The sequence below is a fragment of the Protopterus annectens genome, chromosome 5.part1 (assembly GCF_019279795.1).
Source record: "Protopterus annectens isolate FY-2018-M chromosome 5.part1, PAN1.0, whole genome shotgun sequence".
Lineage (NCBI taxonomy): Eukaryota > Metazoa > Chordata > Ceratodontiformes > Protopteridae > Protopterus > Protopterus annectens.
The window spans coordinates 439,471,233-439,497,753 of NC_056736.1; the positions used below are offsets into that span (position 1 = coordinate 439,471,233).

Below are 26,521 nucleotides of genomic sequence, written 5' to 3' on the forward strand. Positions count from 1 at the left end.
TGCCTACTGGCTTTATTGCATTCACGGTCAATCCTGAGTGCTGTAGCACTCCATGTATGGCCTGAACTGTAGCAACTGGTTGTAACAATTTAAAAGAAAAAAATCTTTCATTCTTTTTTTTTCACTTGAACCTGAGTGCTGTAGCCCTCCCACCACTCCATGCTAGATATAAATTAAATCAACTACAGTTTGTTAAAGTTTCTTTTCTTTTTTTTTTTATTTTTACTAGAACCTGAGCCTGAGCAAGTGCTGCATGCTGGGTATAAACTGTGGCAACTACTTGCTATAAGTGCTTCTTTTTTTAAAATAAAACTCAAGCACAGTAGTGCTCCATGCTTGGTATAAACTGTAACAACTGCTTGCTTACTACAAATATAGCAAGGAGTTTGCTACAGTTTAAAAGAAAAAAAAAATATTTTCTTTCATTACCCATTCCTCCATTGCACCCGAAAAAATGTGATGAAGGAGAGTCAGGGGCAAGGCACAGAAATGGGACCTGATTAGTTCCTGCATTTCCAAAGCCCCAGGTGCCAAATTGCAGACTTTTTTTTTTCAAATTGCCCCCTCAGCTGAGGTGGGGCAGATGTGGGGTGTGATGGAGAAACAAGCCCTGGTTGGCTGGATGACTTCTGCATTTCAGGAGCACCAGCCACCAGATCACGGAATCTTTTTTTTTTGTTGTTTCTCTTCAGTTGAGCTGGGGTTTTGGGGGGAGCTTGGATTGGGTAGCATATTACTAACTACTACAAGAAATCAGTTTGCTTCCTGTAGTTTTGCAGAAAAATGTTTTTTTGAAGCACTGAGGGAGTGGGGCACTAGTTTGTGGGGCCAGCACAGGCTGCCAACTTTGACGCTCTCATCATTATAAATAACAATTCAGCTCTTCTCATATGGCATTTCTTTTTCTTTTAAATTTTCTCCTGTAAAAGATGCTGCCCTCTTGGACTTTGTTACTTCCATTAAGGTATGCAGATATAACTGTCATGCACCTCTCCTGTGATATCTTCCATAGCACACGTTAAGTTCGTATCTGTTAGTATATCTTTATTTGTAGACCCTGAACTGGTTGATTTCCTTTTTTTCCCTACAGCTCTCATTCTGCCAGTGTTTTGAAAACATTCGATCTCCTGAACAAAACACAATGATCCAAACATATGATGTCACACAGTATGTCTACTCAGTGGAAGACTAGCTAATTTTTTTTTCTTCTAGTAGTAATGCTGCTCTCCATGAATCTCAGAGTGTACTTTGGTTTTCTTACAGTCTGTTCACACTAGATGTCTTTTGAATCATGTTTTTTTTTTACTTTTTATTTGACTTTAAAAAAACATGTTTTCTTTTATTGTTTTTTTCTAACATCTGTTGACTGAGTTAGTCCCACTAGGCTAGTGGCCTCTTTTTCAGGGAAGACCTGAGGTAGTATTTTGTACTACTAGGAGAGATTTGGCAAGATCATCGGGAAACATCCCCTACTCTTTTCAATTGGTGCCATGGAATCTTTTGCATTCACCTGAGCTACCACCAACTCAAGCAGACAGGATCTCTGTTTAATGTCTCATCCAAAGGAAGACACACTCAGGAGTTCAGCACCCCCTTTTGCTGCACAGCAGTTATATAATTATGTATGTTCTATTTTTGCTATTATTGCTATCTCATCTATAATTCTGTAGTCTTTTCACAGTTCATTACCTTGCATTTCTCTGCACTGATTCTAACCTGCCACATATTTATCAGTCCTTTAACTTTACAAATCTCTGATGCAATTATCTGCATTATTAGGTTCATAGGTTCATAGGTTCATACTAGGCTATCTGCCCTGGGGCAATTATAAGCCTAGTCCGATTCTGTATGGCTTACGCCACCCCTTGATTTAAGTATACTGTGCCCTTTTTAAGGTTTAGTTTACTGTGCCTCTGTCTAATAGTGACACAGGAGTAATCCCTGGGACAAACCTACGATCCTCCATCCACTTATCGAAATTCTTCTTGAAGAGATTCGGTGAGGTGCTCTGCCTCACATGAACTGGAATTCTATTCCAGAGCGAAGGGAGCCTCTGGGTTATGAACCTGTCCCTCCAGCAAGTTCTATTTATTTCTGTGCTGAGGATCAAGTCCCTCGAGCGTGTGGCTCTAAGGGATTTAGATTTACTGAGGTGGAGCATGTCCATTAATTCTGGATTTGACATAGCTTTGTATGTCAGGCATAGATCGCCTCGAAGTAGGTGGTATGCAACTGAGTAGAGCTGGAGTTTTTTTAACCGAGCAGCATATGGCATCTGTTTGAGACCCTTGATCCTCTTGGTGAGATACTTTTGGGGTCTTTCTAATTGCTGCAGGTGTCGGGTAAGGTACATCCCAAATGGGGCATTGTATTCTATGATGGGCCTGATGAGGGATGAATAAAGGGGCACGATTACCTCTCTTGATCTAGATGTGAAACACTTTGTGATGAGGTGGGCTATGTAGAAGGTCTTTCTAACCACTTTGGCAATGTGGTTTTCAAAGGAGAGATTGCTATCAACTTGGGTCCCCAGGTCCCTAATAACTTTCTCTGTACTTAATGGGTTTCCGATATGTGGTAATTTGTGGGCACATTGTTTTTGCCAAAGGGTATGACTATACATTTTTTGGCATTTAGCTTTAAACCATGGTGCTGGCACCAGTTATCTGTCTCTGTGAGACCTTTTTGAAGGATGTTTGTGTCAGCTGGAGAGTTGATTATGGCGCCCAGTTTGCAGTCGTCGTATTGGCAAAGAGACATATTTTCCTTTTTATTACATACAGTGATGAGTATGTCAAGTTTTAGGTCTCAGAACTGTTCATGGGCAGCAACATTACTAATGGAAACTAGTAGTGCATAAGTTGAAATAAACCTTATTGCATTATGGATTGCAATAGCTATTTCCCTCTGTGTTGTATTGTTCAGTTAGTTTTCGCCAGGGAGTCACAGGAATGGGCCTCATGCTGATAGATATGATAAGGCTTGCAGAACCTGGAGCATACCTGAAACTCCACCAACACACACAGACACACACAGACACACACACACACACACACACACACACACACACACACACACACACACACACACACACACACACACACACACACACACACAAAAAACACAAAACCAATTGCTTTCCTTCACACTTACTTACAGAAAGTTCACTTCTACCATGTGTGGCAACTGCACAGATTCTTCTTTTATTCTGAGAAGCATAACCAATGAGAGTGACTGCTCTTTTAATATTATCTTGCATCTGCATCAAATAAAACCTGTTTTGCTATCGTCAATCAAATCTAGAAGTAAGGTCTTTAGCCTGTTTGCTAGCACAAACATAAATATTTTATAATCTATGTTTAACAATGAAATAGGCCTAAAGGTTAAAAAATGAGGGGTTCTTGTCTTGTCTCAGTATTGGTAAAATGAAGGCATATTTTCAAGAAGGCAGACAATATACAGTATCTTTGATTTCCATAAAGACTTTCAAAAAATGAGATAAAGCTTTAAGCAATAGCTTGAGCCTCATTTTCTTTACTTTTTTTTAACTTTCCCATTAGCGTCCATCAAAAAGAAAGGTTGGTTTAATTTTTTTAATGTTCTCAGAAGAGGTGGAACTTTTTATTACCGCCATGGCTTGTCCAACCAGCAGGCACCATTTAGTTGGGCCTGAGAGAAAACAGCATGAATAAACTGGTTAAAAATATATGGAAGCACTTAAAGGCAGATGCTAAAAACACTAATTGATTAAGCATTAATTAAAGCCAGAGAAACAGTTATTCAAAAAAATACAATTCCCTATAGGATTTAAACCATTTGGTTGCCAATTTTCACCTCCCTGTTACTAATACTTGCATGTAAACAATAGGGCAAATCACTATGCAGAATGAAAAGGGGCACTAAATGTTGAGTGCTCAAGTAGAGAGAAAGCCTATTGGACTGCTAGGACTTTTGTTAATATAGCAGGGAGAGGGCCAAAACATATTAAAAATGAAAACATAAAACATTAAGATATTTTGTATAGCTTTTGTGGACTAGGTACTGGAAGGCACAGAAGGGTGCAAAGCATGCTGCACACACACACACACACACACACACACACACACACACACACACACACACACACACACACACACACACACACACACACACACACACACACACACACACACGCGCGTGCTGCCATGCATACACACACACGCAACCATGGTCTGTAGGAAAGATGATAGTGAGAAGGCACAATATCATACTAAAATGTATATGATTTGAATTAAACAAAAATGAGTGAAACAGTAAGGTGGGGTATTCAGCACACAACAGCTTAAAGGAGAAACATTCAGCATGAGTAAAAGACTATTATTATTATTGTTATTATTATTATTTTTTTTTCAGAAAACAGGACAGTACCACAAAATGCCAAACACAAATCCCTTGAATCTGGATAAAGTAGCCAACGATAAAAGTGTAATGCTCCAAAAAAGCCAACAACTCGTTAGAATACACACGGCAAAACAACACTTTAATAAAAAATAGTAAAAATATATAAAACATGTGAGCGCTTTCACAGAGTCCTCTCTGCTTCCTCAGACATACTACAGTAACTGCTGCTCTTGTTTAAATAATGATACATCTATGTCAAATCCAATCAGTTGACAGTATCTTGAAAATAAAAGTTTAAAAAGACATGCACTATATAAACAATAAAATCATATAAATAATGGACGTAAAAAACTGTAAAAGCTTGCTATATAGACTTAGATAGTGTTAAAACTGTATAATATATGTATAGATGTTAAAAGATGTGACCAAACATAATAATCAATGTTTCAAAGCCCTGTTCCTGAGAAAAGGTTTCAATGAAACCTTACTATTTAGTCCAGGTGGTCTGTCAGCCTGAAATCTAATTATCCATTCTTGTTCTGAGGCTTCGGTCTTATTGTTTATGTTCCCACCTCTTTTATTTTCTTGTATAATGTGTAACACTAGAAACGTGAAGGCGTGTGCGACTCCCTCCTTTATAACATGCATCGCTAATGCACTTGCCTCTTTTTTATTTTTAATGTCCTTTACATGTTCTAGGACTCTATCTTTGAGCAGCCTCTTTTTTATTTTTAATGTCCTTTACATGTTCTAGGACTCTATCTTTGAGCAGCCGATTAGTTTTGCCTACATAGTAGGCTGGGCATTTTGTACAGAGACCAAAATATACAACATTCTTACTATGACAGTCTGTATAAAAGCGTGTATCAATGCTGAACTTTCTAGTCGGGTGTGTATACTGCCCCCCTCCAAATATGAAGGGGCAGACTGTACACCTTCTACATGGAAAGGTACCTAGTCTATCAGACCTTGCATAGTGGTCTCCATCTAACTTCTTGTAGCACAACTGTCTTTTTAATGACGTTGTTTTTAAAGGTAAAAGATGGTGTAGCCCCTATAACACCTTCTAGTTCAACCACATTTAACAATATGCCCCAATTATTTTTAATTATATCACAGACTGTACTGATATTACTTGCAAATGTTAATGGAATACGTAATACATCATTCTCTAGGTTCCTGGTTACTGTGGTACTGGTGGCATAGTTACTTTGGTTATTCCGGTTGATTCTCGTCCTGTCATAATAGGGCTTGTACCTCTCTCTTCTCTCATTCCAAGCCACTTTAATTTGTTTGTCTATATCTCTGGATTTATATCCCCTTTCAATAAATTCATGTTTTAACAGGGTAAGTGCCTGAGACAAACTATCATCATCATTATATAACCTCATGCATCTAACTATCTGTCCTTTGATCACATTGGTTTTAGTGTAGTTAGGATGCATACTACTACTATGTAGGACATTGTTCTTTCTAATGGGTTTCCTATACATGGAGGTATGGACTTAATTGAGTGTGTCTCTTGTAACCTTTACATCTAAAAACTCTATTTGAGTATTTGTATGTGAAATTCAAAAAGGGAGTAATGGTACTAATGAAATTTAAAAATTGCTGCAAATTATCTTCATTATCATGCCACAACAGAAAAATATTGTCAACAAAACGCCTGTACCATATAATAGACTTGGCAAAAACGTTGCCTGTCAAAATATTCTCAGTTTCCCATTGTACAAGTGCTAGGTTGGCATAGCTGTTGGCACAGGCAATTGATTAAGCATTAATTACACCCAGAGAAATAGTTATTCAAAAAAATACAATTCCCTATAGGATTTAAACCATTTGGTTGTCAATTTTCACCTCCCTGTTACTAATACTTGCATGTAAACAATAGGGCAAATCACTGTGCAGGATGAAAAGGGGCACTAAATGTTGAGTGGTCAAGTAGAGAGAAAGCCTATTTGGCTGCTAGGACTTTTGTTAATATAGCAGGGAGAGGGCCAAGACATATTAAAAATGAAAACATAAAACATTAAGATATTTTGTATAGGTTTTGTGACTATTAAGAAATAGCATAATTCTGGTGGAAACCATGTTGAAAAGGGTTATTAAAATGCAGGGACTAGGTACTGGAAGTCCCAGAAGGGTGCAAAGCATGCTGCACACACACACACACACACACACACACACACACACACACACACACACACACACACACACACGTGCTGCCATGCATACACACACACGCAACCATGGTCTGTAGGAAAGATGATAGTGAGAAGGCACAATATCATACTAAAATGTATATGATTTGAATTAAACAAAAATGAGTGAAACAGTAAGATGGGGTATTCAGCGCACAACAGCTTAAAGGAGAAACATTCAGCATGAGTAAAAGACATTATTATTATTATTATTATTTTTCAGAAAACAGGACAGTATCACAAAATGCTTTGACTGAGGCAACAATGGATATATATCAAGAGAGATTTATGGAAAAATGGAACATATCATATATGGAAATGGATTGGCATGAGCCAGGAAGCTGCAGCCATATAAGTGATATGTACAACGGACAGACTTTATAGCATTTCTTCCATTAGCTTACTTACTTGATCTTAAACCTTCATACTAGTTATAAAGAAATTTAATAACAGTAAAAGATTTAGCTGACTATTTAGGTTACTTGGCTTATGACTTCATAATATAATAAAATACAGACAAATGTAATTATTAGAATTCATTAAGAGCTTCTCTAACAGCTATATTTTATAACATTATCCACTCAAAATTAAATTGGTAGTAAGCTACATTGTGTCAAGGAATAAAAATGGCTAATAAAGATAATCTTTTTTTATTAATTACATTTAACTTCACTAATAAAGTTTTATCTAATTGCACACAGAAAATAACTTTTTTGAATTTACATGAGCTACAGTAAAATATTTGAAAGATATAAACAGCATCTGGACAGAGGTCTGGAAAATAGTATACCTCATACTCTTAGAATAACTGGCCTCATGCATAATTTTATGCCAACTTCAATATTCCCACCCAGTAGTAAATTAGGTTTTCCTTACTATTAGGTGTTTACTTTTTCATACTTTTCATGAGAATTGTAAACCTAGACCATAATGTCTATATTATGCTGCATGCCACCTTTGCACATATCTTTTTTAAGATATTTTGCATGAAATGTGCATCTGTGTAACTTTCAAAACGTGGTATGTTAATCCTGCTGAAAAATCTGTTTGCATTTTGTTCGAGCAGTGGTATGATGTGTTACACCATCAGCAAAAAACTGTTAAAAAATAATTCAGAGTCTTAGAAAAATGTTAGTCAAGGGCTGCTTAAACAGCAAATTAAGATCCAAGCTAACTTTTTTTTCTGATGTAGTCAAGGGTTCATTGCAATAATCTGATGTCAAAACCTTTCTTCATTTTAGAACTGCATACATGCAATTTTCAGAAAGGTGGTACAGAAATTCATTTAGGTTAGTTTTGAGGCACTCTCCTACTTGCCTGATATTTGAGTCTATGATATTAAACTATTATAGCACTGTGTCAAAATAATCATGTTTGTGATGAAAAAAAATGAATGTTTCTCACAATATTTAAAGGTACAGTACAGTATTGGCAGCCACAAGCCTATAGGAATGAAATTGTGAGTAGCTGTTACTATGGAGGTCTTACAAAATGTTCTACTTACATGCTCTTGGACAGCAGCAGGTGTTTGGACAGCAAGGACAGCGAATGTAGCAACAGCAACTATAAGGACAGCACTGACACCAACAAATTCCAATCATAAGGAAGAGAAAAACGGTGCCAAAGATAACCAGCCCAACAAATGCCCATTCTGGAAAGCAAAAAATGACAAACAATTACAAATACTAGTAGATGATGTTCCATGCATTTATCAAATCCCATTTCACATCATTTATTTATGAACATGTGCCTGAAGGTGAAAAATATTCCATACATGCATTGCAGGAATTATGTTTTTAAGCTTATTACACCAACTGCAACACTGTTCTTGTTACCTTGCAGCTTATATTTTATTCTGTTAACAAAATAAAGTGTCAAGATTCAATGGGATAACCAAGGCAAAATTTATAAATTTGCTCCCCCCATTTTTGCAGTAGCTGTAAAATTATTAAATGTAGCATCTATATATGTCTCCATACCATTAGACTCTGCTTTTTAATTTGCTGACCAGGAAAATTAGTTGTTTATTTTGGACTAATTTTGTCATGATTCTGCCATAATTGCAAAAGCAATATTTAGAGGTGGTTCAGACTTGCTATTCAACAAGTATATTTCTGGAGGTAAGAGAATACAGCAGGAACACAAGGAGAATATGCATACTCCAAATAAAAAGAAATAAAATCACTAGTGAACACTGGATTGATGAGGCAGAAGTTAGCCACATCGTTGTTTCTCTCTGTTACTTCAAAACATAAACAAAAATTTATCTACAAGGTTGTTTATTAAACTATTTTATATAAATGTACATTCTGTTAGCCATACTGTTTCATTTAAATCATGAGAATGACAAAAATAGAAGTCACATTCCCTTGTATTACCTAACAATCACAAGGGAAAAATACATTTTATGTTATTTCGTCATTTCGTCAGACCCTGTTCCTCTTCAGCATGCCCATATGCTATAAACGTATATTTTTTAGCCTTCTCATGTCCTCCAACATGCATTGATTTTGTGATATAGCCTCATTGTCCACACAACCTCATTAAGCTGTCACTAATGAGAGCAGGAATGCAGAGAGTACCGAAGAAGAGAAGGTTGTTACAAAAGTATAAATAACCAACATGAAAACATTAATTTATACTACAAACAGTTTGTGAACATTTCAAATACTTTAATTTAGTCCCTGGGGCAGATTTCAGTTCAGCATAAGACTACAAGAGATGCCATTTCCTTTCTGATCACATGTACACGTGCAGTCCTTTTTCAGTATATATTAATGTAATTCTGTCAGCCACCTGAACAGAATGAAAAGACGGACTGAACTCATGACAGGCTAAAATGACAGAGAGTACCTCTGGAGATCCGTTTAAGTTTGAGACTCAGTTTCTTGAGTTATTGTTGTTATTTCAGTAAAAAACAGGGACAATTATATAGATTTTAATATGGACACCTGTTTCACTTGTTTGCCTATAGATACGACAAACCGACCTATTAAATTCATCATTTTACTATGTATGGATCTTAATCATTGTAAGCCATGGGCATGTTCTTAAAACTCAAAGCACCCCTTTTGTAAATGGAACCCCTGTAATGAGCACCAGGTTGGAACACAGAGCTGCTCATAAATGTAATTCAAAATAAAGCAGCTTTAGCAAAAGCACAGTGACTGACTTTAACATTTTGTCATCAAAGTTAAGGCCATATCTTTTGGAAATTTGGTCAAGAGAGGTTCAAAACTGTCAGTTGATCACCATATGGTAAAAGGTTAGGCCAGAACACTACGGCAGTGACAGGCTATACAAAATATGTACTGATGATGTCCTGGAAATGCCTAGCTAATGTTTCTTTTAGGAATGAGTTCAGTTCCTACCTTTGGAAGAGCGTATCCCATATACAATGAAACATCTGAATACAGAACCTGAATGGATTCTGTTCAAGAATTCAAATGTTAATGTTATGACAAGGAGCTTTGTCTGGAAGGTGGTCATTACTTTTCATGGCAGTAACCTTAGTACCTGCTGAACGCCAGTGGTAAGGGAAGCCATCAAGTTAATAAAATAGACCTTTCATGCAATACTCTGTGTGTCAGTTGCTGAAGCAAAGACCAAGGTATGACAGAAATTTAGCAAGCTCATAAAGAATGACTTTGATATGATCTCAAAGATTCAAAGAGGTTATGGCAAAGTACCTATTTTCAGCAAGGGTACAGGTATGCTGACATTCACTAGGGTTATTGTAGGGAGGAGGAACAGACACTTAGAGTAGTTCCTCCACCCAGTAAACATGCTGCCCTTTGAGCAGACAGTGCCATAACCAATTGTTGGGATTGTGTCTGTTTCTGCAGTGCTAATATCTAAGTGATATAAGTGAGATGAAACATTTCATTTCAACTGAGAATTTCCCTTTGATTGTCCATGTCTTTGTTCCCTGCTGATTTGATTACTACAATCTTCTCTGTGTAAAACTTCTTAAGTTCAGCTTGTGCACAACTCTGTAGCCAAAGTACTTACAGGAAATTCTAGTTCTTTGAATGTCATAATGGCTACTGGTTCATCCTCAGATTCATAGGTTCATACACTGAGTCTCATAACCATTCTCACCAAGCCAGTACCCTCCCTGCCTCCCTCCTTTCTCCAGGAGGGCAGTGCCGATCAATTTGGAAGTCGATTTGTGGATACCCATCCAGTTATCTAGTTTATGTTTAATGGAAGATAGTGAGTCACACTGCTTAACATACAGGGAAGTTTACTGTAGAGGTTTGAGAGGTGCTGGTTTATTGAAGATTTAGGTCACTAGTTATGGTACTGGTGAAGATATTGCACTTGTGAAAAAAGAGGGGGTCCAGTGCAACTAGTATCTAATGGTACAGTACACAAGACTGAGCCGTCCCCCTCAAAAGTCTATAAGATACTGAATAAAGAGTTAGAGCTTCCATCCCCTCTTGGTATCTCAGGGACTTTAGACCTGTGATATGTTTGGTTATGAAGCTTTGAGATCTTTTTAATTATTTGATATATTTTGAGAAACACGTACCAAGAGAGTGCTGTACTCTGCTGAGGGAGTAATTATCTCTTTAGATCTTGATGATATTCCTTTGGCAACATCTTCATTTTGTAGAGCTTTGTGGAGTATTTTTGTACACAAATCATCTTTAACGTTCTTGTATTAGCACAATTAACCCTACATGGCCTAGCTCCCCACCACTCTGATGAGACACTTACACTTTGTAGTAGTTGGATGTTCCCAGGAAGCTGTAGCATTACTTTTGTTTCTATTCCTTTTTGTATTTGGCTGTACACCTCTAGAATCTTCTGCCAGTGGCTAAGCAGTGCTCACACTGGCTGCCAGTGAGATTTCTCTCAAATCTCATTTATTCAGCTTGGCCTTTGACCATCCTGGATATGTATTTTATTGTATTCGGATCATATTTTACTGATAGTCATCAGGTTTCTCAAATTTACCATGCTTCATTGCAGTGAGATTTGTTAATATACAGACTAATAAATGTGGTTTTGAGCTTTAGCTTCTTTTGCTGTTCTTATGTCTGACGTTTTGCATTTTAGTTTATACCCTTCTCTGCAACAACTTCATTTAAGAATTAAGAATACCACTCAGTCCCTTGACATTATACAACATTTAGAGAAGCAGCTAAGCTTGGTAATGGAAAAGCTTGTTATGTAATCCTTATAGTATTATATGTTACAAGGTCCTCTGGAAAGCTTGATAATTAGGATTATTGATATTTCACTTATACTGAAAAGTTTGCCAGATTTCTCCTACATCTGTGTATGTGGGTATTGAGAAGCATTTGTTTAAAATGACTAAATTTCAAAAATTAAAGCACAGTAGTGGACCTTTATTATTATATATTTATTTGTTTGTTTGCATATTCATGTATTCATTTGTTTGTTTTTCTTAGTTGTGAATGCTTAACTGGATGGTTCCATTTTCAGTGGAGACTCTGGGAGAAAAATCTCCAAACAAAATTAGTAACACAGCATGCAGAATCAATGGTGCAGGGGGATAAATCTTAGACTGTGACCCAGATGACCTGAATTTGATTAGCAGCTCAGGTCCAGGAATATTCAAATTGGAGGGCATGTAAGAAGTACACCTATTTCTCAACATACCTATCCAGGGAAGGAGAGATTTGATAGCTGTCAGCAAGCTCCATGGTATAAGCATGGGGCCATAACTGAAAGCAGTACACTATCTCAAAAAGACATCAGCATGTCCACCAAAGTTGATGACAGTAGCCCATGTGGGATGCATGTAAGGGAGCAAGAGTACTTCTAGAAATGGGCAGAGGAGGACCCTGCAGTGATGTCGGTACTCATGTCACCACAAGGGGATGGGGTTTGGAATCTATAGAAATTTCCCTCATGGCTGGCTGGGTGATGGTCATGCCTTGGCCAGCTCTCTCCTGAAATGGGAATAAATATGCACCATAATTTCCAACCCAGAGGTGAATGAATGGGTAGTTAAAGTAGTTGTTCGATGGTCAGAACACATGAGAGTATAAACATGATACAGATAAAAGCAAAACAGCAACATACCAGATAAACGATACAGTAATTATACATAATAGTAATAGTTAATATATAGAGAGCAATGCTGTAAGTTTAAATCAATAGACAATACACCTTAAAACAGTAATTATAGGGTAACAATAATAATAATAATAATAATAACAATAATAATAATAATAATAATAATAACAATACAGTGCCAAATACTAAAATCCATCGGTACAAAACACTCTTCATAGTTGCAGAATATATAATGCTCATGTTTACAGTAATATACAAATGTACGGAACCAATGTTAAAGCAGAGTAGTTGGTATATGGTATATCTAATACAGAACATTTATATCAAAGACAGAACAATTTAGGCACTCTGCAGGTATATTAAAATATTGACACAACATGGACTCAGCATATTAAAAGTTTGAATTAACTAGTTTGATGTAATAATATAAAGTGACAGTATACTGGAAGAAATAAAAATATCAAAGAAGTATTAATTGGTAGCAATATGAATAAATGTATCATCCCACATTTGCATATCCAGTTTTTAGCTTGCTTCTCAATTAAGCCGAATTATAACTTTTTATGGATTGTTTGAGAAAGAATAAACTCTAGGTTTCTTTCTTTTTTCCACATATAGATATGTGGCATACATTTCTAGTTGAAAGGTTGATTAGTCTGGACAGGTAATGTTTCTGGTTTGCTTGAATTTGCTTCCCACTAGAATTCTAAGAGATCTGAACCAAAATGTACTCCATCCTGAAATATTTTGAAAATACATTTTATATTAGGTTCATAGATTCGTACTAGGCTAACTGCCCTTGTAGGACATTTTAAGCCTAGCCAATTACCCAATGTGAGAATCAAACCCTGCACCTTGTGCTTGTAAGGCAAACACCTTAACCATTATGCCAACCTCCCACCGCATATACCAATGAGCAAAGGTTAATGCTGTTTTCTTCAAAAAAATTACATCTCTGCAGTACCCGTTGTATCCTCTTCCTCAGCTTTGCTGACTCATCTACAAAATACCCACTCCTCAGTACTGAGCTAGAGGTCAGTAAGATTCACACCATCACTCTGAAGTTCACCCTAAAGTTGTGCTGCCATCAGTCTGCAGAACAGTTTTATTACTGGCCCTTAAACTTGACTATGTCTTAATTGCCTGCAGTAGAAGGCTGCACTGTTTGTTTAGCGACATATTATTCCAATTAATAAATTTGATCAGTTATATATATCAAACAAATCTCCTATCCTTTTACAAAATGAGCGGATTCCTGGTTGATATTCAGTTGTCCTTTAAATGTAATCTATTAATAGTATGTAGTTCATAACACTCACATTTTTTCTATGAAGCAGCAACAAGAACAGACCTCAGAAATTAATCTGCTTTACTGGTTCCACCTGTGACAGGTGTACCTATTTATCTAAATTGGGGGCCATTCTCTCCATCCCACCCACTGTCAGTAAATTATACCACAACCTTACTGCATTACTACATTACAAAAACATTACTTCCACAACTGCTGAGGTAGTAAAAAAAGTATTGCCTAAATCTCCTAGGCCTCTTAGATGTCGTACTAGCTTACCTCAGCCACATAGCAGAAATACTAATACAATACTCACATCCTCACCCACACCTGCATTTATTGGGAGTTACCTGTGTCACAAGCCTGTACCCTTAAGGTGCCGTATGCCTGCACCAAATCCCAGAAATACTTTAGTCATTGGTAAATCCACTGTAAGACCTATAGACACAACACTTACCAGGCTGGCTAATGATAGGGTGACAGTGAGTTGCCTCTGTAGTGAAAGGATTAGGGATGCCACCAGAGCCCTTAGGTCCCTGTACCAACCTACAAACAGTTACAACCTTGTAGTTGCCCATGGGGGGGGGGCTAATGATCTTAAGCATTCAACCCTTTGGGAAATGCAAAGATACATTATTGAGTTCTCTGCCATAGTCTTTAGAGAGAGAGCAAGACCCTGGTATTAAGCAGCATACTGCCATTACTAAAAGTGATCTCTAAATTCAAGGATAAAATAACTGGCTTCAGTAATTGGTATCATTATAGGGGGATCCATTATGTGACCTTATGAGATGACATGATCAACAGACCCACCTGCTTTGCCATGGATGGCCTGCATCATTTACACCTTGGTTTTTGCATATTGGCTAAAAGTTTTATTTCTATCAAAGTGCCTTTTTCAGACACAGTTCACCTGATGGGCATCCCAGTACAGTAAACTCTAAGTTTGATAATATCAACTTAATGCTGCCAAATGCCAGAAGCCTAAACAATAAAATCACTAAACTTGAGGGCTTCCTTAACCTCTAAGACATTAGTATTTGTGTAATTACTGAAATCTGGTTCCACTGCAGTAATAGCACTCCCCGCATTCCAACTCTTCTGATTAATTCAGACCCACTGGCAGCTGTGGGGGAATATCGCTGTTTAATTTCTGTTTTAATTTCTTCTTTTAATTATGTAAACCTGGAACTGGTTGAAACCCTAGCTACACTCAATAAAATCAATTACCACATTATAGCCAAATATAAATCCCCCATCTATGACCCTTTCTGAGCATGCAGAATACCTTAACCAGTTAGAAAAGTTAGCAGATTAACCAAATACCTTTCTTATGGGTGACTTTAGCTATCCACACGTAAACTGCAAAATACTTGCTATCAATAAGAAGAATGCCCAGAAATGTCTGGACTTTGCCAATGCAATTGACCAAAATGCCCCCCCCCCCCATCAACTCAGCTGCACCAGCCTGCATATTAACTCCTTCCTAGTTAAATCAGACCATCCTATGGTCTTCTTCTCTATGAAAGCATGCTTTTTTCTCCCCCGATAACTTTTTTGTACATAAGAATTACTCTAAGACCAGTTATTTACTATTTATTGATCATGTTAACAATCACAAATTATATACTTCTTCACAAATCTTGTAACCAAGGCTGCTTCTTACTGCTATAAATTTTACTCCCACTGAGGCATCTGTACCAATCTAGTGTAAGTGTAATGTCAAGTGTAGAAATGAACTGATACGGTGGAACTGCTACACCATCAAACACAAGAAAAAGCTCCTGGCCATCATTAAAAGATATCAGGCCACATTTGTAAAGGTCACCACAAAGTGTATAGTATGTGTACACTTTGAATGAATTTATGGAGAGAGGCTATTCCCATAAAGAGGCTAATGTCCTCCTAGATCCTCAGACAATTGATAGAAATGGGAAAGGGAGACCATATTATAAGAAGAATGTTACTTCGTATATGACTAGACAAAAGAATAATAATTTATTACATAATAAAGTTCGATTAAATATCCCCTTCTCTAATAACAATAATGATATAAAAGAGATTATTGATAAGAACTGGGCTATATTAACAGCTAATGATGACATAAGAGAAATAGTAGGGATAAGACCTAGTTATAGTTATCGTAATGATAAGTCACTTAAAAGATTACTATGCTATAATGACAAGAATAACTATAGACCAAAGATTTCATCTAGTAGACAGGGAACATAGGTATGCATATCTATTTACATTATATATGCAAGCGCTTCTAGTATAAACATCCATTCATGGTTAATGTTACTTTAGGATGGATTTTGGTGCCAAACTAAACTATTTAAATGCTGCTATCTGAAACGAAAACTGTTTGTCTGATGAAGGTTTCGCTGCAACCCGAAAGCGCTTACAAGGAGCTTCTGTTTTATTTCGTACTACAAATAAAGTGTTTTAAAGATATGGTATCGATGTGGATAATTTGAACATTTTCGTTATTTCATTTGGATATATAATTGCTGCATTTACTGTGACTGCATCCTGTTCTTCAGTTGTTTCAGTCGAGCGATATCTGGATATATATTTTACTGAATTCTACAAGTGGAAGTGACTTTTAATAATGGTTTTTGCCGTATTAGTGCTGTTATATCTTGATACTAAGTATCGTCATTGCTGTGGTGGTGCCTGGAAGGTTTTGCTATGCTATATGTTTGGTTAGATATCTGTCACATTATTTGGTATTGATATGAGGTTTAGGTCTCTAAAAAGGGTATTGGTATTACAACTTTTTGTATTTAGGTGAAAGAGTTCAAAAAGTACTGAGTTATTCATAGGCCAGAAAGCTAAGCCGAGACCACCTTTCAGGAGTCTTTATGACACTCAGTAGAGCACTAGAGCTTTTGTTCTGTTAGAGTAAGTAAGGGTACTGAGACCTGAGATCTTTTTGGTGAGGAAACATTGAGACTAATGTTCAGTTGAGAGCATTAGTCAATAATCCCAGATTGAGGGGTAGTGTCAAATGTCATGGTAAGGTCTAGTTCAAAGAACTCAACCATGCTGAGCAGGCATGATTTGCCTTTTACTCAGCCAAACTGATATTTATCCAAGGATATAAGGTCACCTATACTGTTGTTTATTTGTTTTGCTATAGTATGTCCCAAAGTTTTGCAGATATTACTACTGACAGTAATAGCTATGTAGTTGCCACCTTTATGCAAGGGCACCAGAAATGCCATTCTGCACTCCTTGGGGATATAACGAATGGAGAGAGTTAGGTTGAAGAGTTGATGGAGTGGTTTTACTAAGTGAGACTTTACACTTCTTAGCAGGCATCCAGGGATATTTTCAGCACCAGTAGTGTTTTTAATTTTGGAAAGTGCCAGGAGCATCTCAGGATGGGAAGAGTGTAGGAGAATGGAGGAGAGGTATGTGACAGCAGATGGTGGGTGTAGTGAAGTTGGAAGAAATGTGTCCGCAAGTATATTAACAATATCCTTGTGGTCAGAGAAAGAGGTATTTTTGAGATAAGTTCATTATAGTATTGTAGGTCACTTCTAATCTTCCTAATATAGCTGATGAAGACCTTATGGTTATCTTTTGAATTAGCTGCAGTCCTGTGCTTATAGTTGGCCTTACATTTCCTAATCTTAGGTTTGAGAGACTTATTTACCAGTTTTAAATACATTTTATAATGATAACGTGGATAAGCCTTCAAAGTGAATAGACAGCACAAGCTTTGTGGTAGGGCTGTTCTTTAATTCATGAAAGTGTACACAAAGTGTACACATAGCATAGCAAAAACTTCCAGGCACCACCACAGCAATGATGATACTTAGTATCAAGATATAACAACACTAATACGGCAAAAACCATTATGAAAAGTCACATTATGTTACTTTAAGATGGATTTTGGTGCCAAACTAAACTATTTAAATGCTGCTATTTGAAATGAAAACTGTTTGTCTGATGAAGGGTTCGCTGCAACCCAAAAGCGCTTACAAGGAGCTTCTGTTTTATTTCGTACTACAAATAAAGTGTTTTAAAGATATGGTATCGATGTGGATAATTTGAACATTTTCGTTATTTAATTTGGATATATAATTGCTGCATTTACTGTGACTGCATTCTGTTCTTCAGTTGTTTCAGTCGAGCGATATCTGGATATATATTTTACTGAATTCTACAAGTGGAGGTGACTTTTAATAACAGTTTTTTGCCATATTAATGCTGTTATATTTTGATACAAAGTATTGTTTCTGCTGTGGTGGTGCCTGGAAGTTTTTGCTATGCTCAGAAGTGACTTTTCATAACGTTTTTTGCCGTATTAGTGCTTTTATATATTGATACTAAGTATCGCCATTGCTGTGGTGGTGCCTGGAAGTTTTTGCTACGCTAATTACTTTGTTTTTCTGCTGGGCGCTTTTAATCTGCTGCTGCTTCTTGTTTATCTACTAACCAAACATATACCCCATTTCTGGAATAGACTGCCCTTTCCTATCATGCAGAGTCCTTCCTTTGCAATCTTTAAAACACGTCTGCATGACTGGATGGGTGATCACAATTTTTACTAGGAATATCTGGAGAAAGTCTACTTAATGGGGGAGGAGTTCTCCTAGTTTCCCAGCAGTACTGGGTTTTGTGGCTGAGCTTCTTCATAGTCTCTTTTGGCTGTACTTTTAGTAAGTACCCATGAATATATAAAGTAACTCTTGTTTTGATATTGCCACAAAATTGAATCCTATCAATTAAAAATGACACAATTGCAGGATACATGATGTTCCAGTTCATGTTATATGAATACTGCAGTAATATTATAGTGACCCACAGTACTCAGAGGAGAAAATTAGTTAGTCCTAGTGACTGCATTCAATTTTTGCATTTCTATACATAAAATTTGCCTTTCTTAACATATACAAAAAAAGTTGTATTTGCTGTGTGGGTAAAATGTGACAAAATGATTTTATAAGTTACCTCATCAAATTTTTCAAGTATTGTTACACACAGGTCTGCAAAGATGTCACTACAGTTATAGTGGGTTTTCCATAAGAGGTTTTTAGAAGGTCAAATGTGCAGTGATTTAAGGTATAGGCTACATCTACTTGATAAAGCCTTAATCAAGACTTGTATGATTTTGTGTAATACATTCACCTTGTTTCTTAGCACAGTCATAGAGCGATACACTGTCTATGGAGCTTCCCTAAAGCTGCCTGTAAATGATTAGGAGTGGTTAACTGAAGAATGATGTACATCACTTGAAATTCATAAGAGAGTTTAAACTGCATGCCAGAGTGTAAGCAAATAACTTAAATGCTAATGGGTCACTAAAGCTGCTGGGTCACTATCTACGAACATCTCCATTTACAAGAGTACAAAAGTATTAATATTATTACAGCACACTCCTTCATGTACCTGAAAAACTATACCCATATACTCAGTACACAGAGAAATTTGAACGCAGGATTACTCTTCGTAATCTAAGTGTAACAGTTTATTTCCTTTCAAGTTTCACGATAGACTGAGCGGTAGAGCTACCTCACTCTTAAACTTGAAACAATTCACAAAATTCTTGTTTATAATAGCAGGTGTTATGGTAGCAATACTGTGGATGCAATAACAAATTATATATATATATATATATATATATATATATATATATATATATATATATATAAATAAACTTTAAAAGTGATTGGATAAAAACACCTGCTGAAAACTACAGATCACAACTGAATGAAGGAAAAGAATGGGCACATGGTAAAAATTCAGAAGATGAGTCCTCCTTTTAAAAAATGAATATAGTATTGAAGAAACAAACGATAAAGGTTAGATCTTTTGCTGCTGTCAAACACCATGCCTTTTACCCCGTTATAGAAAATGGTGTAAAGAAAATGAGCTGACAGTTTTTTCTGATATGGCCTAGCAACCAGAAAACCTAATTTAAACCAATAGTATTGTTTTATTATTGTTTGTATACCTTGGTTTGCCTAACTAGCTAATCAAGAAGGTAATTATGCACATTCCTTTAAAAGGAATTAAAAAAAAACATTTTTAACTGAAGTTTGATACTAATTTTAACATTTGGAGAATATTGCTCTATTCGATGCTGCACCATTACCTGCAAGATAAATCGCCAGAGGAGATAGCAGCTAAAAAACAATCAGCTGACATATAATAAACCTACCTAACTGAACAGCAACAGCCTGCCTTTAATTTAGTAAGACTGATAATTTACTTTGACAGAACCCAGTTCCGAAGAAATAATTCAGGAGAAACTTCTCCCAACATCTCCCATTGATACTGGCTTTTTGAAAGAGTTTGTTTCTAACACTCATTAACAACATTCTAGGATATAGGGCAAAAAGTCATTAAAAAGATCTTGAATTCAATTTATTGAAATATGAAGAATGATGTTTTAGTGCAAAAACACAGAAATTGCTGGGCTTTGTCAATACAAATGCTCTGGAACAATCAGTCAGTGTACTCATTAGGGGGAATAACATCTTGGATCTTATCCTTACTAGTATGGGAGCATCTTGTACCATCCTTTGTGTATCTTCATTACTTGTTAGGTCTGTCCATAAAGCAGTCTATTTTGAAAGAAAATTGAAATCAGAGATTCCTTTGACCCAATGTACTTTTAGAAATTTCTTTCAGACAAACTACTTACTCCTAAGTGATACATTGGCAAGCTTGAAATCCCCACCAAATCCAGTTAACTCCACTGAATACACAGAAATGTACACCACCAGCCTATACCAGCATGTAAACAGCTGCAGAGATGCAGCTGTACCCATAGAAACAAATGCAGTGCAAACCACAGAAACAAATCCACAAGATGGAACTATAAAAGTAAAATATTTTAACTATAAGTAAGAAGACTAATTCCCAGAATGTTAGAGCTCTTGTCACTGAAATAAACAAACAAGTTGCTTCCACAAAGAGACCAGTCACCAGTGAAGGCCCCCAGGGTTCTGTGCTGGGACACTTTAGCTCTAGCTAACTAACTTTGCAAATGCCTGTAAGCTAGGGGCAATCATTAAATCCCAAAATGACTTAGCCATCCTACAGGAAGGTTTGTCCCAAACAAATAAATGGTGCCAAAATAATGGATTGAAATTAAATGCCAGAAATGTGTTATTGTATCGTTTGGGTAGTCATCTGTCTCATGGAAATACCACATTAGCAATACACCTCTAAGGGTTGACCCAGTTTTTTTTGGATTTGGAAACTTATGTGGACAGTGACCTAACTTTTGATCAACAAGTGTCCACTGTTGTAAAAAAGTCCTTCTGTATTTTGCAGCTTTACTCAGCCCTCATTAGGTCAGTCATTAAGTATAATGTCCCCTTTAGCATGTATCTCTTAAGATTAACACAACTGGAACATCCAGAGATAATTTACCAGAAGGATACAAGGCCTAAACAACATGCCCTACATGGACTGACTCAAAGCCCTGTCACTATACTCTGTATCCTACAGACTGTTAAGAGATGAGCAAGGTCTGGCATACAAGGTATCCTTCTATTTAATAGTGATGGACCTGTTCTGAACATCAGAAAGTCAAATGGCATAAGCAGCACTCAGTCTAGGAATATAAACCTCTTCTGCAACATCAACAGAATGGATTGGAGGGACAGATATATCTCATGGAGGATACCACTGCTCGGAGACAAAGCTCATCCCTCTCTTTATTGAAGCATAACTTGGATCTATGGATGGAAAACAGAAAATTTACTTCAGGACTGCCAGTGCCCTCTGTACTACTAGTGGACAAAGGCAGCTCCTAAAAGCTTTATCTCATGCATGGGTCCCTTCAAATTATCTATGGTATGATCTCAATTATTCGTATTAGGGGTAACATATAATTGGTGACTATGGAATGGGTACGGCCTAGCACAAAAAGGGAAATTGGCTAGGCCTGAAATGGCTCAGAAAGACAGCTAGCCTAGTACTTACCTATGAATATATGAACCTATACAAATTATAATTAAGTAAAATATACAGACTATGGCACTCTGTCTTAAATAACATTCTATTAGTGCTTTACTTCAAAGCCTTTTATGAGATCAGTGCTGTCACTGGAGCAACAATTTCTCAAATTTTAACAGTACAGGTTTTAATTCACATCTTTGTCAATTCCCAGTCAAATCAGAAGATAAAAATATGGTTTTGTACTGCCTTCATTCAGTCTGCACTTTTCTAAAATTAAAACAATGTAGAAAAATATAAAGAGCAGCAGTTGTCTGAACTGGCCAGTACACTGATGTCAGACTGATGTTAGTTTAGGCCTCTTACTGTATGCAAGAGATATTTTGTTACTGCCCACCAGCACCTGCAGAGCCCTTCAGTAGTGAGGAAATCATTATATGTTGCGCAACTTATAAAGAAAGGTATGACATCTAAGTCCAAGGAAGTCATTGTTCCAGTGTATTTGGCATTCATCAGACCTATCATTGAGTACAACCCCCCTTTGGTGTGTACCTAACCAGGCATATCTAACAACTGGAATGTCCACAGAGATTCCTCACTAAAAGAATACTGGGTATAAGTAAAATAGCCTATGCAGACCGCCTCAAAGCCCTATCCCTGTATTCTGTCTCTTACAGGCTTCTGAGGGAAGATCTATGCCTGGCATACAGGGCATTGTTAGACCTCACTCTGACAGACCTTCTACATATCCACAAAACAAACAGCACCAGAATTACCTGTTCTAAAGAATTAAATATTGCCTGTGCTATAAATAAGACTTGCAGGAGAGACAGGTATGTATCCCAGAGACTTCCCCATCTCTGGAACAGGCTCCCCATCCATGTGAATCAGAGTTCCTCCCTAACCCAATTCAAGTGCAACTAGGGTAATTAGATGGGTAACAGGAAATTCATTGGTGGTTCATAGGTTCATATAGGTAGGTACTAGGCTATCTGCTTGAGGGCATTTATAAGCCTAGCCCGAGTGTGTCGGCTTTCGCAGCCCCATTGATTAATTAACTGATCCTCTGTCAAGCAAAGCCAATGAAGTGATCCTAGGGGTGTATTTTATGTTACCCATCCACTCGCCAAGGTTTCTCTTGAAGAGTGTTAGTGAGAGGCTCTGCCTAATGTAGTTTGGAATTTTGTTCCAAAGCATGGGGAGTCTCTGTGACAGGAATCTATCTCTCCAGCATGTTCTATTTATTGTTGTGGTGAGGTTTAGCTCACTAGAGTGCGTGGCTCGCAGTGACTTGGATTTCTTTAGGTGGAGCATGTCCATCAATTCTGAGTTGGACATGGCTTTGTAAGTCAGGCAGAGATCACCTCTGAGTAAGTGATATGCCACTGAGTACAGCCGGAGATTTTTCAGTCAGGCTGCATAGGACATATGTCTTGAGGCCAGTAATCCTCTTGGTGAGGTACTTTTGTGGTCTTTCCAGCTGTTGGAAGTATCTTGTGAGGTACATTCCAAATGGGGTATTGTACTCTATGATGGGTCTGATGAGTGACGAGTAGAGGGGCACTATAACCTCTTTATTTCTAGATGTGAACCCTTTAGTAATTAGATGGGCCACATAGAAGGATTTCCTAACTACTTTGGCAATATAATTGTCAAAGGAGAGATTACTATCTACCTGGGTCCCCAGATCTCTTATTACCTCTTCTGTATTAAGGGGGCTGCCACCTATGTGGTAATTCATGGGTGTTTTGTTTTTTCCAAACAGGATGACTATGCATTTTTTGGCATTTAGCTTGAGGCCATGACTTTGACACCAGGTGTCCATCTCAGTAAGGCCCTTTTGGAAGATGTTCGTGTCAGCCGAAGAGTCAGTTATGGCTCCCAGTTTGCAGTCATTGGTGAACTTGGTTAGCCATAGTCCTCGTGTGTTTGCCTGTACTTCTGAGAAGTATATGCCAAACAGTAGGGGGTCCTAGGACCAAGCCTTGTGGGACACCACTTGTGACTTGTTTAGAGTAGGACCTGAAGCCTACTATTCTACCGTGTGAGTTTTGTCTGTAAGCCAGTTGGCAACTTATCTCGTGACGTAGGGGTTTATATTCAGGCTGGTGAGTTTTTCTGTAATACCTGAGTGGGGAATGATGTTGAAAGCCTTGGCAAGGTCAAGGTAGGCTGTGTGAACCACCTTTCCCTCATCTATGGCCTTGGTGACTGTCTCGAAGAAGTCAACCAGGTTTAGTAGGCATAATCTGCCCTTAACAAAGCCGAACTGGGTTGGGTCAAGTGTTTGGAGGTTCCCAATATCTTTGTTAATGAGTTCTATGATGATGTGCTCCATAGCCTTGCAGACCAGGCTAGTCAGGCTTATGGTGCGATAGTTACCAGGGTCAGTTGAGGCCACTCCTTTGTGCAGTGGAATAACCGTTGCTGTGTGCCATTCTATGGGCATATAGCCTGTGGAGAGGCTGAAGTTGAACAGCGTGTTTAGGTGGGGGGTTAGTTTGTTCTGTAGTTCGTGCAAGATGCAGCCTGGGACACCATCTGGCCCCACTGACACTGTGTTTTTGGCTTTTGAAAGGGCTGTTTTCACATGTGCGTCTGTGATTTCCAGGACACTTACACTTTTCTGGTATTGTTGTGGGCCCTTTTGGGGGTGAGAGGGGGGTGAAGTTTGCACTGAATCTATCTGCCAGGATGTTGACAATATCAGTAGGTTCAGTATATTTTGTGCTATTTTGCACTAGTTCAGTGCATATCTGCGAGTTGCCACTTAGATTCTTAACATAGCTAAAGAAGGCTCTGTGGTTATCTTTTCAATACTTGGCTATTTTTCTTTAAAAGTTAGCCTTGGATGATTTTATGAGGGACCTTAGTTTCTTACTGATACTGATCAGGGATGTCTTTCCTTCTTGGGATTTGCTTTTTTTTCTGAACTAGTTTCCTCCTTCTATTGTATAGCCTATTTATGACGGGGGTTCACCAGACTGGTTGAGAGGAGTGAGTCTTGGTTTTGCTAAGGATGGCACAATCCATGCATCCTTGTAGGTGCTCATAGAGTGCATTTGTAAAGGTTTCTGCATCTTGTGCAGCATTATCCTTTAGAGTGGGGGCTGTGAAACTTACTGCCTCTGTCTTAAGTAAGGTGAAGTGTGCTTTAGAAAAGTTTTCTACTGTGGTTTCCTTAGTTGGGAGTGGTGGTGGGGTGTGGACATCCAGAGTGATTAGTTTATGGTCTGATCTAACCAGTGCCTGGTTGACCTCCGATGTGGAACACCTGTTGCCCATGTTGGTGATGACCAGGTCCAATATGTTTTCACTTCTTGTAGGGGAGTTTACCTTTACCAGCTGATCCTGGGCATTTGAGTTGATGAATTCTAGGAAGCACTGGGCCTGGGAGTTTGTACTTGAGTAGTTTTCCCAGTTAATGCTAGGGTAATTGAAATTGCCCAATATCAGGGTGTTCGGTAGGACCTTCATATTTTCCAGTGTCTCCAAAAAGGTGGAGTGGTGGTCCTGGATCATGAAGGGTGATCTGTAGCAGGCCACAATTTGCATTGCAGATTTGCCCAATGTTAGTTGCACATGGATGATCTCAGATGTGTCATGCTGTGCCACTAACCTGGAGGTGTAGGTATCCTTGATGAATATGGATACACCCCCTCCTTTTGTGTTTCAGTCCATGTTCTGTGACCGAAATGTGTGGTATGAGTTGTAGCCCAGTAGTGCTGGGGTGATCTCTGAAGCCTTGAACCAGGTTTTATTTACTGCACAGATGTCGACATTATCCATAGTGAGGAGTGCTTCGAGTACGTGCATTTTGAGATTTAAACTCATGGTGTTGAGTAGCATAACCCTCAGTTTTTTGTTAATTGTGCTGTTTATGGAGGTTGGTTTGACTTTTGAGCCTTGTCTAAAAAAGGCAGTATGGGGGCAACAAGAGCCTTGGCCATTATTTGAAAGCCTAGGGGTGATAGGTGCAAGCCATCTTTTGCAAAGCAATGTGGCTTGTCAAGCATGTCGTCCCAGGCTGACAGACACTGGATCCCCTTTGAATGACACCAGAATCTTAGCCAATTGTTGAAATTGATAATTTTTTCTTTATACTGAGGTATCATTCTTGGTGAGAGCAGGATGCTACACAGGGTCAGGGTCATGCCAGCCTGGGCTACTTGATCAGAAAGTTCTTCCATATCTCTTTTCATGTAGTCCAGGGAGGTATGTCTCAGGTCATTCACACCAACATGAACAATGACAGAGTCATATTTGTACTTGTTCTGGAGTGACCAGAGTGCTTCTGTTATGTGGCGGATTCTGGCTCCCGACAGGCAGCTAACAGTAACCTTCTGCTTGTCCAGCCTAGTGAGTGGGATGTCAGTGTGTCTGACTATAGAGTCACCTATTATTAGTGTGTTAGGTATGTTATTTCACCTTAAGGGCTGTGATTGTGCAGCATACTGATTTTGTGTTTTATGTGTTGTCTGGTTTGTGATGGGAGGTGCAGGTTGTTTGGGTGTCTGCTTTGGAGGTCTCTGATGCTTTTGCAGGTTTTTATTTAGAGCCTCCCAAGTATGATTTTGTGTATTTATGTGTAATTTTTGCCAGTGCTGGTTTAGTAGGTCTATGTGTGGCTGTAGGTGCGGTGCAAGTGTTAACCTTATCCTCTTGACTGTCTGTTCCTGTC

At 37.9% G+C, this 26,521-nt stretch overlaps 1 protein-coding gene across 3 annotated transcripts in view; it reads right to left on the minus strand.

Moving 5' to 3' along the window:
- The window catches only part of ILDR2 (immunoglobulin like domain containing receptor 2), a 2,395,614-nt gene that overhangs the window by 834,693 nt on the left and 1,534,400 nt on the right, over nucleotides 1–26,521 (minus strand). For all 3 annotated transcript variants that reach the window (XM_044073090.1, XM_044073088.1, XM_044073089.1), the window contains one exon: nucleotides 8,086–8,232. In XM_044073090.1, the coding sequence (XP_043929025.1) occupies nucleotides 8,086–8,232 (147 nt within the window). The remainder of the gene's footprint in view (nucleotides 1–8,085; nucleotides 8,233–26,521) is intronic.